Genomic DNA, 12,247 nt, shown 5'->3' with positions numbered 1-12,247 from the left:
AGAGCAGAGCACTGCCGGTGAAGACTGAGGTGCAGAGCTGCAGGAGGGGCAGGACTGGTGTACCAGAGGTTGCTGGGGATCGGTAGGGCAGAGCTGTGGGGGAGCTCCAGGACTGGACTGTCAGGGCAGGACGGAGGCGCACAGGCAGAGCGGCGTGTGGACTGCAGGGAAGCTGGCACAGCCTAGGTGCATTCAGCTTTGCTGTAGCCAGCATTATCCGCCCCTCACTTTCAGCGGCGCTAGCCCCACACCTCACCTTTACAGAGGAGTCAGGAGAGAGCAGCCCAGGGACACGCTGCTCTGAGCTGCCTAGACACTGCTGGCAGCTCCCTGCCTCTAGGCGAGTTTTGGTGAAACTCGCCCAGTCCAGCTCAGGGATGGACACTGGAGTGTGGACTCCCACTGTGGGCCTGTCCCTACGCCTACTGTAGTCAGTGAGAAGACACACACCCCCTTGACACCCCCTCCCGCCCCCCGATCGCAGAGGGGTTTGGCTCAGGCCCTTAAAATCCAGTCCGGGTCTGTCACCCTCTGTGGCCTGTGTTGAGCGGGCTGCTGGTTTCAAACCCATTGGCATCAATTGTCCCCAGACTTGAGAGAAGCACTGGGGGTCGCATGGGCCGAAGACACTGGGCTACCCTCTCCCACTTAAAGGGGACCCCCCCAGGCTGGGGCAGGCAGGCCAAGACATGCAGGAGGCTGTCTCTGGGGCTAAACAGAGGCCTGTGCTGTCCAGGACTGTTGATCCGGCAGCTTTCACTCACTGACTCTAAAGGCTGCACGCAGCCATCTGCCCCACACCCTGCCCCAGTGCTGCTCAGAGGAGGCCTGCAGCCGGGATCGCCCCAAAACCTGGCCGAGCAGGGCCTCAGCAAAGAGATATTTCCCCAGGTGCCCAGTGCTGAGTTAATGGCAACCGAGGGCCTGACCCCAACAGAGTCCCGGGGGCAGTGGCGAGGCAGCTGGGCCCGTGCCTCAGGAACCGCTCTGTCTCCTCACGCCTCTCTCAAGCCTGGGCCCTTTGAAGTGTGAAATTAAAGCAGTGATAAATCTCCTAGCCCAGGCCTATTAGGTGGTGTCAACTTTCATTACCGCTAACTACAAAGATGAAGGGGGTGGGTGCCAGGTGCTGTTGATGACACAGCGCCAACCGCAGAAATGAGCGTGGGCAAGCTGCTCTCCCCTCCCACGAGGGCAGGAGAGGAGCCTCCCAACTCCCATCGCAGAGCCATTCGCCTGCCATGATACAGAGCGAGGAGCAGCCAACTTCCATGCATGGGGAGTTTGCTAGGAGACTCGGTGAAGCCTTTAAAATACACTTGCCGTACAACAGGCCAAAAACGCCAGGATGGGGGGAGGAAGAAACCCTGCCAAAGAGGCTGCTCTGTCGGCGACCCCAGGGGGGTTACACCTGGGCACACCACAGGCGGCTCCAAGCAGCAGGCGGTGTAGCTTGCTGTTGTACCTAGCCCCAGCGGGGCGCTGGGGGGGATGAGAGAGAGCGAGAAGGCATCCACATTCCAGTCACAAACCATGAGCTCTGGACATTTGCCTTTGGACCACGCAATATAAACTCCATGTGTGAGGAAGTCCAAGCCCTCCCTGCCCATCCCCTCCCATTCCTCACACCCTTCTGCCCCCCAGAACCAGAGGAAACAGAGCTTCCTACCCTCCTCACAAGGTCCCGTCCTGGAAACCTCGATGGCCTTCTTCTGCTGGCAGGAAGCCACCTGCAGCTCGCACGGGCTGTCGTAGGTGACGCCGTCGCTGCCACACACCTGGGAGAAGGGCTGCCTCTCGCAGCGCGGGCACACGCACTGCCCGCCCACACACTTGCTCCCGAAGGCACAGACGGCGCTGCCGCACGACTCTGGGGGGAGGGGGCAAGTGAGAGGAGAACGGGGAGGGAGAGAGAAGCAGCATGAGATCCAGCAGAAAGCCTCCCGTTGCAATCGTCAGCCTGGGCAGTGTCGGAGGGCTATGCCCTCAGAGAGGGCCTGGCTGCTGATTGCTTCATCACCGGCTTAACCCATCCCTGAACGGGCTCAGGACAGAAGAAACCGGGGGTGGGTTCCCACGGCAGAGTCCTAAACACCCTCAACTCCCGAAAGTCAGCGGGTGTCGCAGGTAACCAGCTTCTGCAGACACCAGGCCAACGGTGCATTCTGGTTCTAAGCACTGAATGACTCTCTCTAGGCACCCACGGTTCCATATCCGCAGCAGCCGGAGCCCAGCCTTGCCGTGCCCGATGCTGACGGGGCATCCCATGCAGCCCTTCCATCTCACTCAGGTTTCCACTCTGAAATGTATCCGTTAGCTCCCTGTCCCCGCTCAGCTGGGACATGTCAGTCCCAGCTGTAGAGAGAGAGATTATTTGGTCCAGTGTATCATTTGTTCTAATGTAGCATTTCATCGGAACGTTTAGTTCATTTGGAAATTAACACAGACTGTTCTGGGCTGGGCCAAAGTGCATGGGGCTGGGGGTGGGGGTGGGGGTGGGGAGAGAGGCGGGGTAGGGAGAGCAGAAGATCAGGTAGAAACTAACCTGTGAGGGGGGAAGAAAAAAGAAACCAAAAAAGGGGCACGCTGACCAAACAGGAACATGGTACAGCTGTGTTTAAAGACAGCTGTAGATTGCAAGGTGCTAGCATGGCTTCCCTGTTCAGCCCGGCACCTTCCCTGCCAAGGTTGCAGTTAGTATTTCAATAAGGTTGATGAAGCTTTGTGACACCCTTAAGGGGAGGTATTACCCTCGTATCGTGGCGGGGGAAACTGAGGCACACCGGGATTGTGGCTGAGATTTTCAAAGCTGGCTAAGGAATTTGGATGCCCCGTTCCCATTCAGATGGATGGGAAGTGTGAATCCATTTGTTATTCTAATTTGTATTATCATAGCCCTAGGAGCCCTCCTCAGGGACCATGACAGCCAAGGTGGCTTCAAAAGGCTAAGCATTAGGGTCTTGCCCCAGATCTCAGTGGCAGAGCTGGCAAGGACCCTGTTAGAACTGGGCTACTACAAGACGCTATAGGCTGGTTTACAGCCTTGGCGTCTACCAAGTCCATCTGCCCTGCAGGGTGATGCCCATTGAAGAAGATTCAGCTCCTGTTCGAAAATAGAAAAAAAACCAAACCCCTATGGCTGAGATTTCCAAACTGACCAAGGGATTGAGACACGTAACTCATTCATGTTAATGTGTCTAAATCCCTAATCAGCTTTGAAAGTTTCAACTGAAGGATTTGAAGCCTGTTTGAGGATGGCTCTCATAAACGAAATAAAGAAATCTCTGTCCAAACTGGGCAGGGAAACTCTGCTAGAACCAACTGGGCTAGACAGACGTCGCTCCAATGCCTTTGGGTGCACTATGCCAGCCGAGGACCTGAGCAGGCAAAGATGGCTGTGGCTAGCTTGGTTCGAGCTCCAGCACAGAGACGGTCTGGGTGTAACAAACCAAGGAAATTCTTGTGATGAAAACCATTCCTTCTGCCAGCCTATTGCCCGATATCTGTCTGCTCCACCAGGGCCTGCAGACATGATTGCCAACGGTGGCTAGTGATCTTGGATGCCTTCATTTCTGGGTGCTCAAGTTGACATACCTTAAAGGGGCCTGGTTTTTACAAAGTGCCTAGCATCTGCCCTCTGAAAATTGGGCCTCTTGAAGATGTCTCAAGTTGCTCCCCCCGCCCCCCAAATGGAGGCACCCAAAGTCATTGGTCACTGGCGACAATTAAGTTATTTTCTTCCTTGGATCAAAACCTCTTTGGATTTTATTCTTTTCCCCAGGGGAGGGTGGAACTGACGTGACACGAAGGGTTAAGGAAGGAATGTGGAGGCAGGGGGCAAGGACAGGTGCCCCTACAAACTCACTGCAGTCTCCTTGCGCGGCCACCTGGATGTTGGTCTGCTGCGTGCATGCCCGGACGTGGAGCTCGCACTCGCTGCCGTAGGTGTTCCCGTCCGTGCCGCAGACCGGCTGGGAGGAGGAGACGCATTCTGTTGGGCACACGCACCTGCCCGTCTCCGCCTCGCAGATGGCACCGAACTGACACTTGCTACACCGGTCTGCAGGAATCAAAATAGAAAGGGACAAGAAACCCAGAGAGAAAGTTAAGTCACTAAGCACTGATACCAAGAACAAGGCCCTGCAGAATAATCCACGGGCTCATTATCCCAAAGGCGTGCCGTGTCAGCGCTCCAGGCAAGGAGGGGTTAACAGCGCTGTACTCCTTCGCTCCCATGCGAAATGGGGAGAGGACAGCTAGTACAGGAAGATTAGCCTGGAGAGGGGATCATCGCTTAAGGCCATCCCGGCTTTGTCTGTGCAGAGCACTGCCTGATAATCGCCCTCCATTGCTCTAGCATGGCTACAGCACAGAGCCTGCTCGTTGTTACCACCATGGCATCTAGAACTGCTCTGACAGCCTGATCCCAAACCCACCGAGGCGAACGGGAAAAGTCCCACGGACTCCAATGGGCATTGGATCAGGCCCAGAGCTTGGAACTGAAACCAGACCCAGGCAAAAAGCCACCCGGCTTCAGGTCTCGTGGCACAAGTTTTTCCACCCACGGAAACGATCACAGTGTTGCAAATGGAGGGCGGAGACTTTGTGCTGGAGAGGGAGAGGGGAAAAAAGGCCCCAATCCTCAGCTGGGATAAATGAGTGCAGCTGCCCGACTATCCCAGGTATAGGACTTCAGAAGAAGTATTGTATATCCCTATAGCAATTTTCAACTCAAAGCACTTTACAAGCTAGCAAGACCCACAAAGAAATGCAGCCACCTCTGGGGTGGAACACAGCAGCATTTTAACAGTGCACAGCAACACTCTAGGTCAGATTTGGGCAGCAAGCCCAAGGGGAATTCAGGCAGAAGAGTGAAATTAACCCCATGACAACAGGATTAGACACTCATAATAGGGATCGTCAATGCCCGCGAGGGAACAGGCAAAGAAAAATAATGAAAAGATAAATGGGTGGGTTCCCCAGCTGGTGTAAATCAGTGTTGCTCCATGGAGATTTACGCCAGTGGAGGATCTGGCCCATTGTTCTACGTATTTCTCAATGTTCTGCGGGGACATCGTTAACCCTTTAACTGCCACAGCCAAAGTTAACAGACCAGGTGTGTTTAGACCATGTGCGCTCACTGTAGAGCTGAGCGCGGTGTCTGTAGCACTCACCTGCTTCTGTGGGAATGGAGGGCAGGGAAGGACCCATTGCCGCCGAGACACTCCAGAGACAGGAGCATGATAGAGAGTCTCTCCTATGAGGCCAGCGCTTACATAACTGAACAGCTCTGCGGGCCAAGGCTGAACACGAGAGGAGCGCTGGAGGGGAGAGGGCTGAACGTCCCAAGAGTCATGGGAGCACCAGAGATAGCTGCATGAGTAACCTCTTCAGCAGCATCCATCAACACCTGCCTCCAATCCCAAGCTCTGCCTCCACTCTAGACTCCAGGGGGCATGGGGGGACTGAAGGGGGGAGGCAGCTGTCTCTGAACCCAGTGTCAAGACAGCAGTCAAATGCCATCCAATCCCCCTACCCTGCCCTCCAGACACTCACAGGGAGCCCCAGTGAGTATGGTGGGGGCAGGAAGGAGCAGGGTGGGCAGAGAAGGAAGGAGACGCACTCGGAGGCAGAGAGGCTTAGCCGTAAAACCCATCAGGGCCGGGGTAATTAGGATGAAATGTTACCGGAGTTATATGCCATTACAGCTCTAAACAGGGCTGGAGCGAGTGCAGGGCCAGTGCAGTTACAAAGGCTGATAAATGAGTCCTGGTATCAGCAGCCACAGAGAGACAAGGCTACAACCCAAGCAGCTTGCAAATCTTCTGGAGGCAACATCTGGGAGATCTGCAGGGGAGCGGGGTGGCTGGGCAGGGGTTAGGCGACAGGGCTGTGGAAATGAGGGGGAGGGGAGGTTTTATCTTAGATTCTAGATCCCAGGTGCTTCTGGAGCCAGTCACTCCCAGCGGAAGGTGGGGCCGGTGCTGCTCGGCGGGGCAGTCCCACTTTCCCAGCCCACTCCAAACCCGCACCCTGCCGTTTGCAGAAGCTAACAAGGGGCGTGTCATTTAGCCAAACCCACTTGTCAGCCCCACCCTCACCCTACCCACCCCCCATTGAGAAAAGCAGGGCTGGTCTTCTCTCTAGAGCCTGACTGACACAGACTAGGCGAGCACTCTACCCCATAGGGCTGGGGGGGGGCTGCAGGGGGTTGAACCCCATTTTCTGGGAATTTACAGATCAGAACCCCCTGGAATGCTGTGAAAAAGAGAGATCACCCCACAACAGCCACCGCAGTCCACAGCGAGGCAAAGAACAGCCAGTCTGGGCAGCCGGGCCACCAGCTCTTGCTTTGTGCCTGAAGCCAGCGAGTCACGGCTGTCACTTGGTAGGCATTGTCCCAATGCAGGCGCTGCACATCCCCGGCCTCAGGCCGCAGCGTGGTGTGTTACGGGCCCCAAGGATTATTTTGGGTTCCATTGAGTTCCTGTAGGACAGGCTCAGAGGGCCCAGACTCTGCCCTGCATTTGCAGGGTCGTCATGGAGATACGGCAGCAGGAGACCATGGGGGCTGCACCAGGGGCAGCTGCAGGAGGCTGAAACGCAGGCTGGATTCCCAGGATGAAAAGACTCTTGGTGAGTCAAGCTCCGGCTTCAGGCAGAGACCAGCCAACCTCAACAAGAGGAGCCACTGACTCCCTGGGATGGATCACCCCTAAAACATGCCTGTGGATCCCCAGGTCCCAGCTTAGCCCCGTCCATAGCAACACCAAGGAGAGGGCTGCACAAAGCCCGGGCAACTGCCCCACTGCTCTAGCAGCAGCTCTAAGTGCGGAGGAGAAGAGCAAAGTCTCAAGGCCAGGCCTGGGAATTCCATGGGAACAGGGAGTTGCTTTGAGGGATGGTGTCCCATGTGTCACAGAAAGCTCTAAACTCACGTCCAAGTGCAATAAACCCCTCTCAAGGCTCTGGCAGCATCGTGACCTGCCGAGCCCCCTTCTTCTGGTTTATCAGGATGTCCCCAGGACTGGATGTGTTTGTAATTCATAGTGACACGTCATCTCCCTCTCCCCGTATACGCTGTCTGCATGACGCATGTACCTCCCCAGCACACACAGTCCTTCACTGCAGGTGAGCCCAGAGCCAGCCAGCACCTCTGCTGTCATGGCCCTTGTGCATTCAGTGATTCACCGGCTAACTTCCTCTTTCAGAGGAGCATCCCCTCCCCCCATCCATTCGATTCACCAGGAATTTGGCTCGAGGAAGATTTTTCTCATTTTACTTTCGCGCAGCAGCTGTTGCTTTGGATGCGTGGGGGGAAAGATGCGAAAAAAGCCCAAACCCATGACTGGTTAGCATGAGCTGTCGGCTGGGATGTTTCTATCTATAGCCTGCCATTTCCTGCCCACTGGTGGGTTTCAGAAGTGGGTAGAGAGGCACTCGAAGGCAGGATCTATGGGAAGATAGGCCCATGGGCGTGCGGGAAATTTCTTCCTGAGTCCCAGGAAGTCAGGGGCCGTTTATGCCCTAAAGCAGGGGTGTTTATATCCCTTTTACATGACAATCATCTCTCAGGTAACGGCAGATATTCTTAATGCACATATCAATGCCTAATCTGCTTCTGAAGCCTCCGGAACTCATTGCTATCCTATAGCAGTGAGTTCCATGGGTGAACTGTGCACACACGTCCCTCTTTTCTAAGCATTAAATTTAAATTTCCTTTCATCATAGTAAGCGTCCCTCCTGCATAACGCAGAGCTGCCATCTGTGCAGAGAGCAGTGATCCTATGCTCAGAAACTAAACAGCCAGCCTGAACTTTGGCTGTGGCACTCTGCATACCTTCCATAACCGCTCGCCCCCCAAACCCCGGTCATGGAGTATATAGCTGGGCATTAGCTCATGATAACCCCTGGAGCGTAGCATACAAGCATTCAGACTGCAAGCAGGATGACCCTAGTTTGTCATCAACACAGTTGGCTAAATCCCGCCTAAGCAACCTCCCTGACTTCAGTAGGGTGGCAGGGTTGGAACCGAGAGCAGATCACGGCTGAGGGACATAGAGCGCTAGGATTAAGGAACAGGGAGGGACAGCCATCCCTGAGCATTTGGTTTTTTCTTGTGGTGCATTCCAAAAGGTGCAGGAAAGGCGTTTACGAGATGCAGCAGGTGGATGGAGTGCCAGCGCTCAATTATTCCTCCCAAGGCAGAGAAATGCCCTTTAATTGGATAAGGGGTGTACGCATTAGCTGGGGGGTGGAGGACCGAGCGAGATGGATGGTTTCTCTCGAACGGGGGCAGAGGGATGCATTTTGTATTTAAATCTGGACACCCCCCCCTCCGCTACCTCCAGAAGAGAGACAAAGGGGGAGCAAGTTGCTCAGACAGCTTCTCCCGCATCTCGGCCCCAGCCGCTCCTGGGCAGCTCCCCCACTGTTCAAACTTTTGTAGCAGCTAATTGTCCTGCCTCAGACTGGTAAAGCAGCCAGGGCGGGCTTTGAGCAGGGAAGCGATGTACATGCATATTTCCCCTAGATGCTCCCCCCCCATACCTCTATAGGGAGAAAGGGAAAATCACCACCCAGCTTGGTTCCTTTCCCCAAATCAACCCCTTCTGCCGAGACTCTGTTATTTTTAAGCCATTGGAAGGTGAAGGAATAACCTTCCCGAGTGACAGGTACCAGTGAACTGCGTCATTCTCTCTGCTCGCCGGGGGGCCTGCTGATTTCATTGCCGTCTGCGTGGGCAGTGGGTGATCTAAGCGGGCACTTGCCTGGCAAGGGGAACAGCAGACACAGGCTCTGCTCCAGCCCCAAACCAAAGAAACGCTCCTGGGGTGAGAAACGGATCGTTTCTGCACAAAGCACACTGCAGCAGGCAGCGCTGGGGGCTTCTGCTGCACAGAGATTTCATTCAGCCTGGATCCAGCTGGACTCTCAAGTAACTGCGGATGCTTTGATTAACAGCCACAGCCACCTGCTCTGCAGCCGATTCCACCTCCTTTCCACGCACCTCAGCGTCCTTTGCAGCGCCTTTCAGTTCAGTTAGCCTAGCAAGCCACCCAGGATGGGGGAAACTGAGGCCCAGGGGAAGCAAAGCAGCAAAATCAGGAACAGAACCCAGGAGTCCTGACTCCTAATGCTTATTCTACCTGTAGGCAATGCTCCTATTGACTCACTCTTTCCAAGAGCAACCTCCCGTGTTCAGCCTATCCCCACCCAGCTCAGTCCACCATTAGCAGCCCCTCTGCACTTTCTACAGCAGGAGGCCCTATGCCTGGATTACAGGGAAAGCCTCAGTGCTTTTAGGAACAATCTGAACACTTTGCTTCGTCCCCAGGCCAGGCAGGAGATTCCATCCCGCGGGGATGAGAGTAACCGCTCTCATCAGGAATATAACTTGCTGGAAGGGAAGCAAGGCGTTCCTTAGGATCCACAGCGGTTCAGTGGTGAGAGCACAGGGCTGGGAATCTAGACTCCTGGGTTCCATCCCTAGCTCTGCCAGTGACTCACTGCACGAAGCTGGACAAGTCACATGCCTGCGCTCTGCCTCAGTTTCCCCCTCTGTAAAACAAGGAGGCTCCTGCTACCTCGCTGTGGGGGTTGGGAGGCTAAGGGCACTCCGTGTCTGCAAAGCATGTTGCATGCTCCAGGTGCAGGGGGTTAGAGGAATGCCCAGGCATCTCTCTTCACTGGACCCCTTTGTTCCTAGAGCTACTGTGGGGCCATCCCATGGGGTCAGCAGTCACGTGACCTAACACCTCACCCCACGCCAACTAGAGCTTCAGACTCCAACAACAACCAGCATGGTGGGGCTGCAGTCTACCCGCAGGCCTGCTTGGAAGGGGCAGCCACCGGGCCCCACCCTTCACCACCATGGCCGGCGAAAAGGGCAGATTCTGGTGGGATGCCAGCGATTCAGGTCCTGTGGAGCGGAAAGTCCCATTGCCTGCTGGGGTGGCGTGGGATGAGATGGGGCTGCAGCAGATCAAGGACTTGGGAGTGGAAGAGACATGCTGGGGCTGGGTGGAAAAGTCTGCCTGACTGGGGTGGGGAGCATATGTGGGGAGGTCACTTGCTCTGTGTCCCCATAACCCGCCCCTGCCAGCTAGTTCTGAGCCCTCCTACGCCTCCCCCCTCCTGGCTTCCAGGTTCTCCTTCCACTCACCGCAAGGCCCTTTGTGCTTCACTTTGATCTCCTTCCTGAGGACGCAGGCCATGGCGTCCAGCTCGCAGGGGTTGCCGTAGGTGCGGTTGTCGCTGCCGCACACGGGGTCGTAGCGGCTGAGGCATACCTGCTGGCATTCGCACACCGCCTCCCGGTTCTTCACCACGCAGGTGGCCCCGAAGGTGCACTCCACACTCAGGCACGGGCTGGGCATGCCCAGGTCTGCACGGGGGCAGGAGAGAAAAAACAACACATCAGCCACTCCCCCTGCCGCGGCCACTCCCTATCCGGCAGGGAGCAGTCAAAGAGCAACGCCCGCGCGCCAGCCCCCGCCAGGACCGCGCGGACCCTGGGCGGAGGAAGTTATGATGGTGTCACAAACACACAGTGCTCCTGTCACCCCCCTTGAGATCGCATGCCACCCTGGCAGCCCCGGTCTGGTGCCTGTCCCATACAGCAGCAGAACACCCTCCTCCCAGGACCGGGTCCTGGTCGACCTCAACTCTCCCTCTGTTATAGCCACTGTGCAGATCACAACAGGACAGGGGGACGGGGATCCCAGAGGCTCAAAGAGGGACCATAACAGTCTGAAAGTCAGGGCGGAACAAAATCCATCCTGCTAAAAGCCTTATACCTTCAAGTGAAACACATCCCTCGCCCCAGTACACGCGCGCACACACACACACACACACACACACACACCATCCTTCGTACCAGCACACAGAGCCCATCCCTCGCACACACACACACCAACCCTCACACCAGCACACACACACAGAGCCCATCCCTCGCACCAGCACACATACAAAGACACACACACATATAGAACCCATCCCTCGCACCAGCACACACACACACACACACCAACCCTCGCACCAGCACACACAGAGCCCATCCCTTGCACCAGCGTGCACACACACACACACACACACAGAGTCCATCCCTCGCACCAGCACACATACAAACACATACACACATATAGAGCCCATCCCTTGCACCAGCACACACACACACCAACCCTCGCACCAGCACACACACAGAGCCCATCCCTCGCACCAGCACACACTCACACAGCCCATCCTCCACACCAACACACACAGATACACCCACTATCCCTTACTCCAAAACACACACACACACACCCCCTCCCTCACACAAACATGCACACACACAGAGCCCATCCCTCACACCAACACCCTCCCCCCCAGCGACTGTGTGTAGCAAGATCTAGCTTGCAATGGCACCGATACCTACATTAGGCTCTGATACACTGCGCTCCATCCTCGTCCCATCTCCTTCCTATTCTCACCCCATCCTTTCATTAGGACGGGGGTGTGGTGGGAACCGGGGAGAGAGAATCACCCTCACTCCTCCCTGAACAGGTCGTTGCAGAGCTGCACTAGCCCAGGTTAAAATGCCAGAAACACGTGCAGCAGGGGGCCTGGGGCGGGCCAAACCGACTCACCCTAGTGGGTGCTGAGGCTTCCCTGGAGCATTGTTAGCCAATGCAGAGCGTGAAGGGCAGCCCTCCGGACTCTGCCCAAAGTGCAGGGCAGGAGGAGAGGCCAATGCATCTCTCGCCAGTCTGCGGGATCTCCAGACAGCTGCGTGTCGTGCTGCGAGTGGAGACGGGGTGCCGAGCCCATTCAGATGCAGAGAGCACCGAGCCCGACTATTCCTTCACCTGTGCAGTCCTTGCACCAGGGTAACTCACTGGCTCCGCTGCAGTGACTCCTGGTTTGCACCAGTGGCAGAAGCAAATCGGGCCCAGCATCCCTGTTCCACTGCAGACACCACGGTCGCCTGCCCCCGGGACTTTTCTATTTCGATTTTTGTTAAGGAAAGATCTGCGGTGCAGAAATCCACACTCGTAACCCCCTGGGCAGGCAGTGGGACAAACAGCAGGCTGCATTTCCTTCACCGCCCAGAAGCTGGCGCTCTGGTTTAGGCTGCTTACAGGCCAGGCCAGGCAGCTAAAGGCAGGACTGTGTTAACTGCTGGGGGAGAGCCGGCAGTTCAGCCAAGGGGGCGCTCCGTGATACTCAAACCACCGCCCTGGGCAGCGAGGGGAGGGGAGAGAGA

The 12,247-nt window shown here is 56.1% G+C and overlaps 1 protein-coding gene across 6 annotated transcripts in view; it reads right to left on the bottom strand.

Moving 5' to 3' along the window:
* Window positions 1-12,247, bottom strand: part of AGRN (agrin) — a 221,377-nt gene that overhangs the window by 43,592 nt on the left and 165,538 nt on the right. For all 6 annotated transcript variants that reach the window (XM_054009181.1, XM_054009183.1, XM_054009182.1 and 3 more), the window contains 3 exons: window positions 10,166-10,387; window positions 3,866-4,060; window positions 1,670-1,870 (listed from right to left, as the gene is read on the bottom strand). In XM_054009181.1, the coding sequence (XP_053865156.1) occupies window positions 1,670-1,870; window positions 3,866-4,060; window positions 10,166-10,387 (618 nt within the window). The remainder of the gene's footprint in view (window positions 1-1,669; window positions 1,871-3,865; window positions 4,061-10,165; window positions 10,388-12,247) is intronic.

Source organism: Malaclemys terrapin, chromosome 19 (assembly GCF_027887155.1).
Source record: "Malaclemys terrapin pileata isolate rMalTer1 chromosome 19, rMalTer1.hap1, whole genome shotgun sequence".
NCBI classification, from domain to species: Eukaryota; Metazoa; Chordata; order Testudines; family Emydidae; genus Malaclemys; species Malaclemys terrapin.
This window is presented reverse-complemented; position numbering and strand designations above follow the sequence as displayed.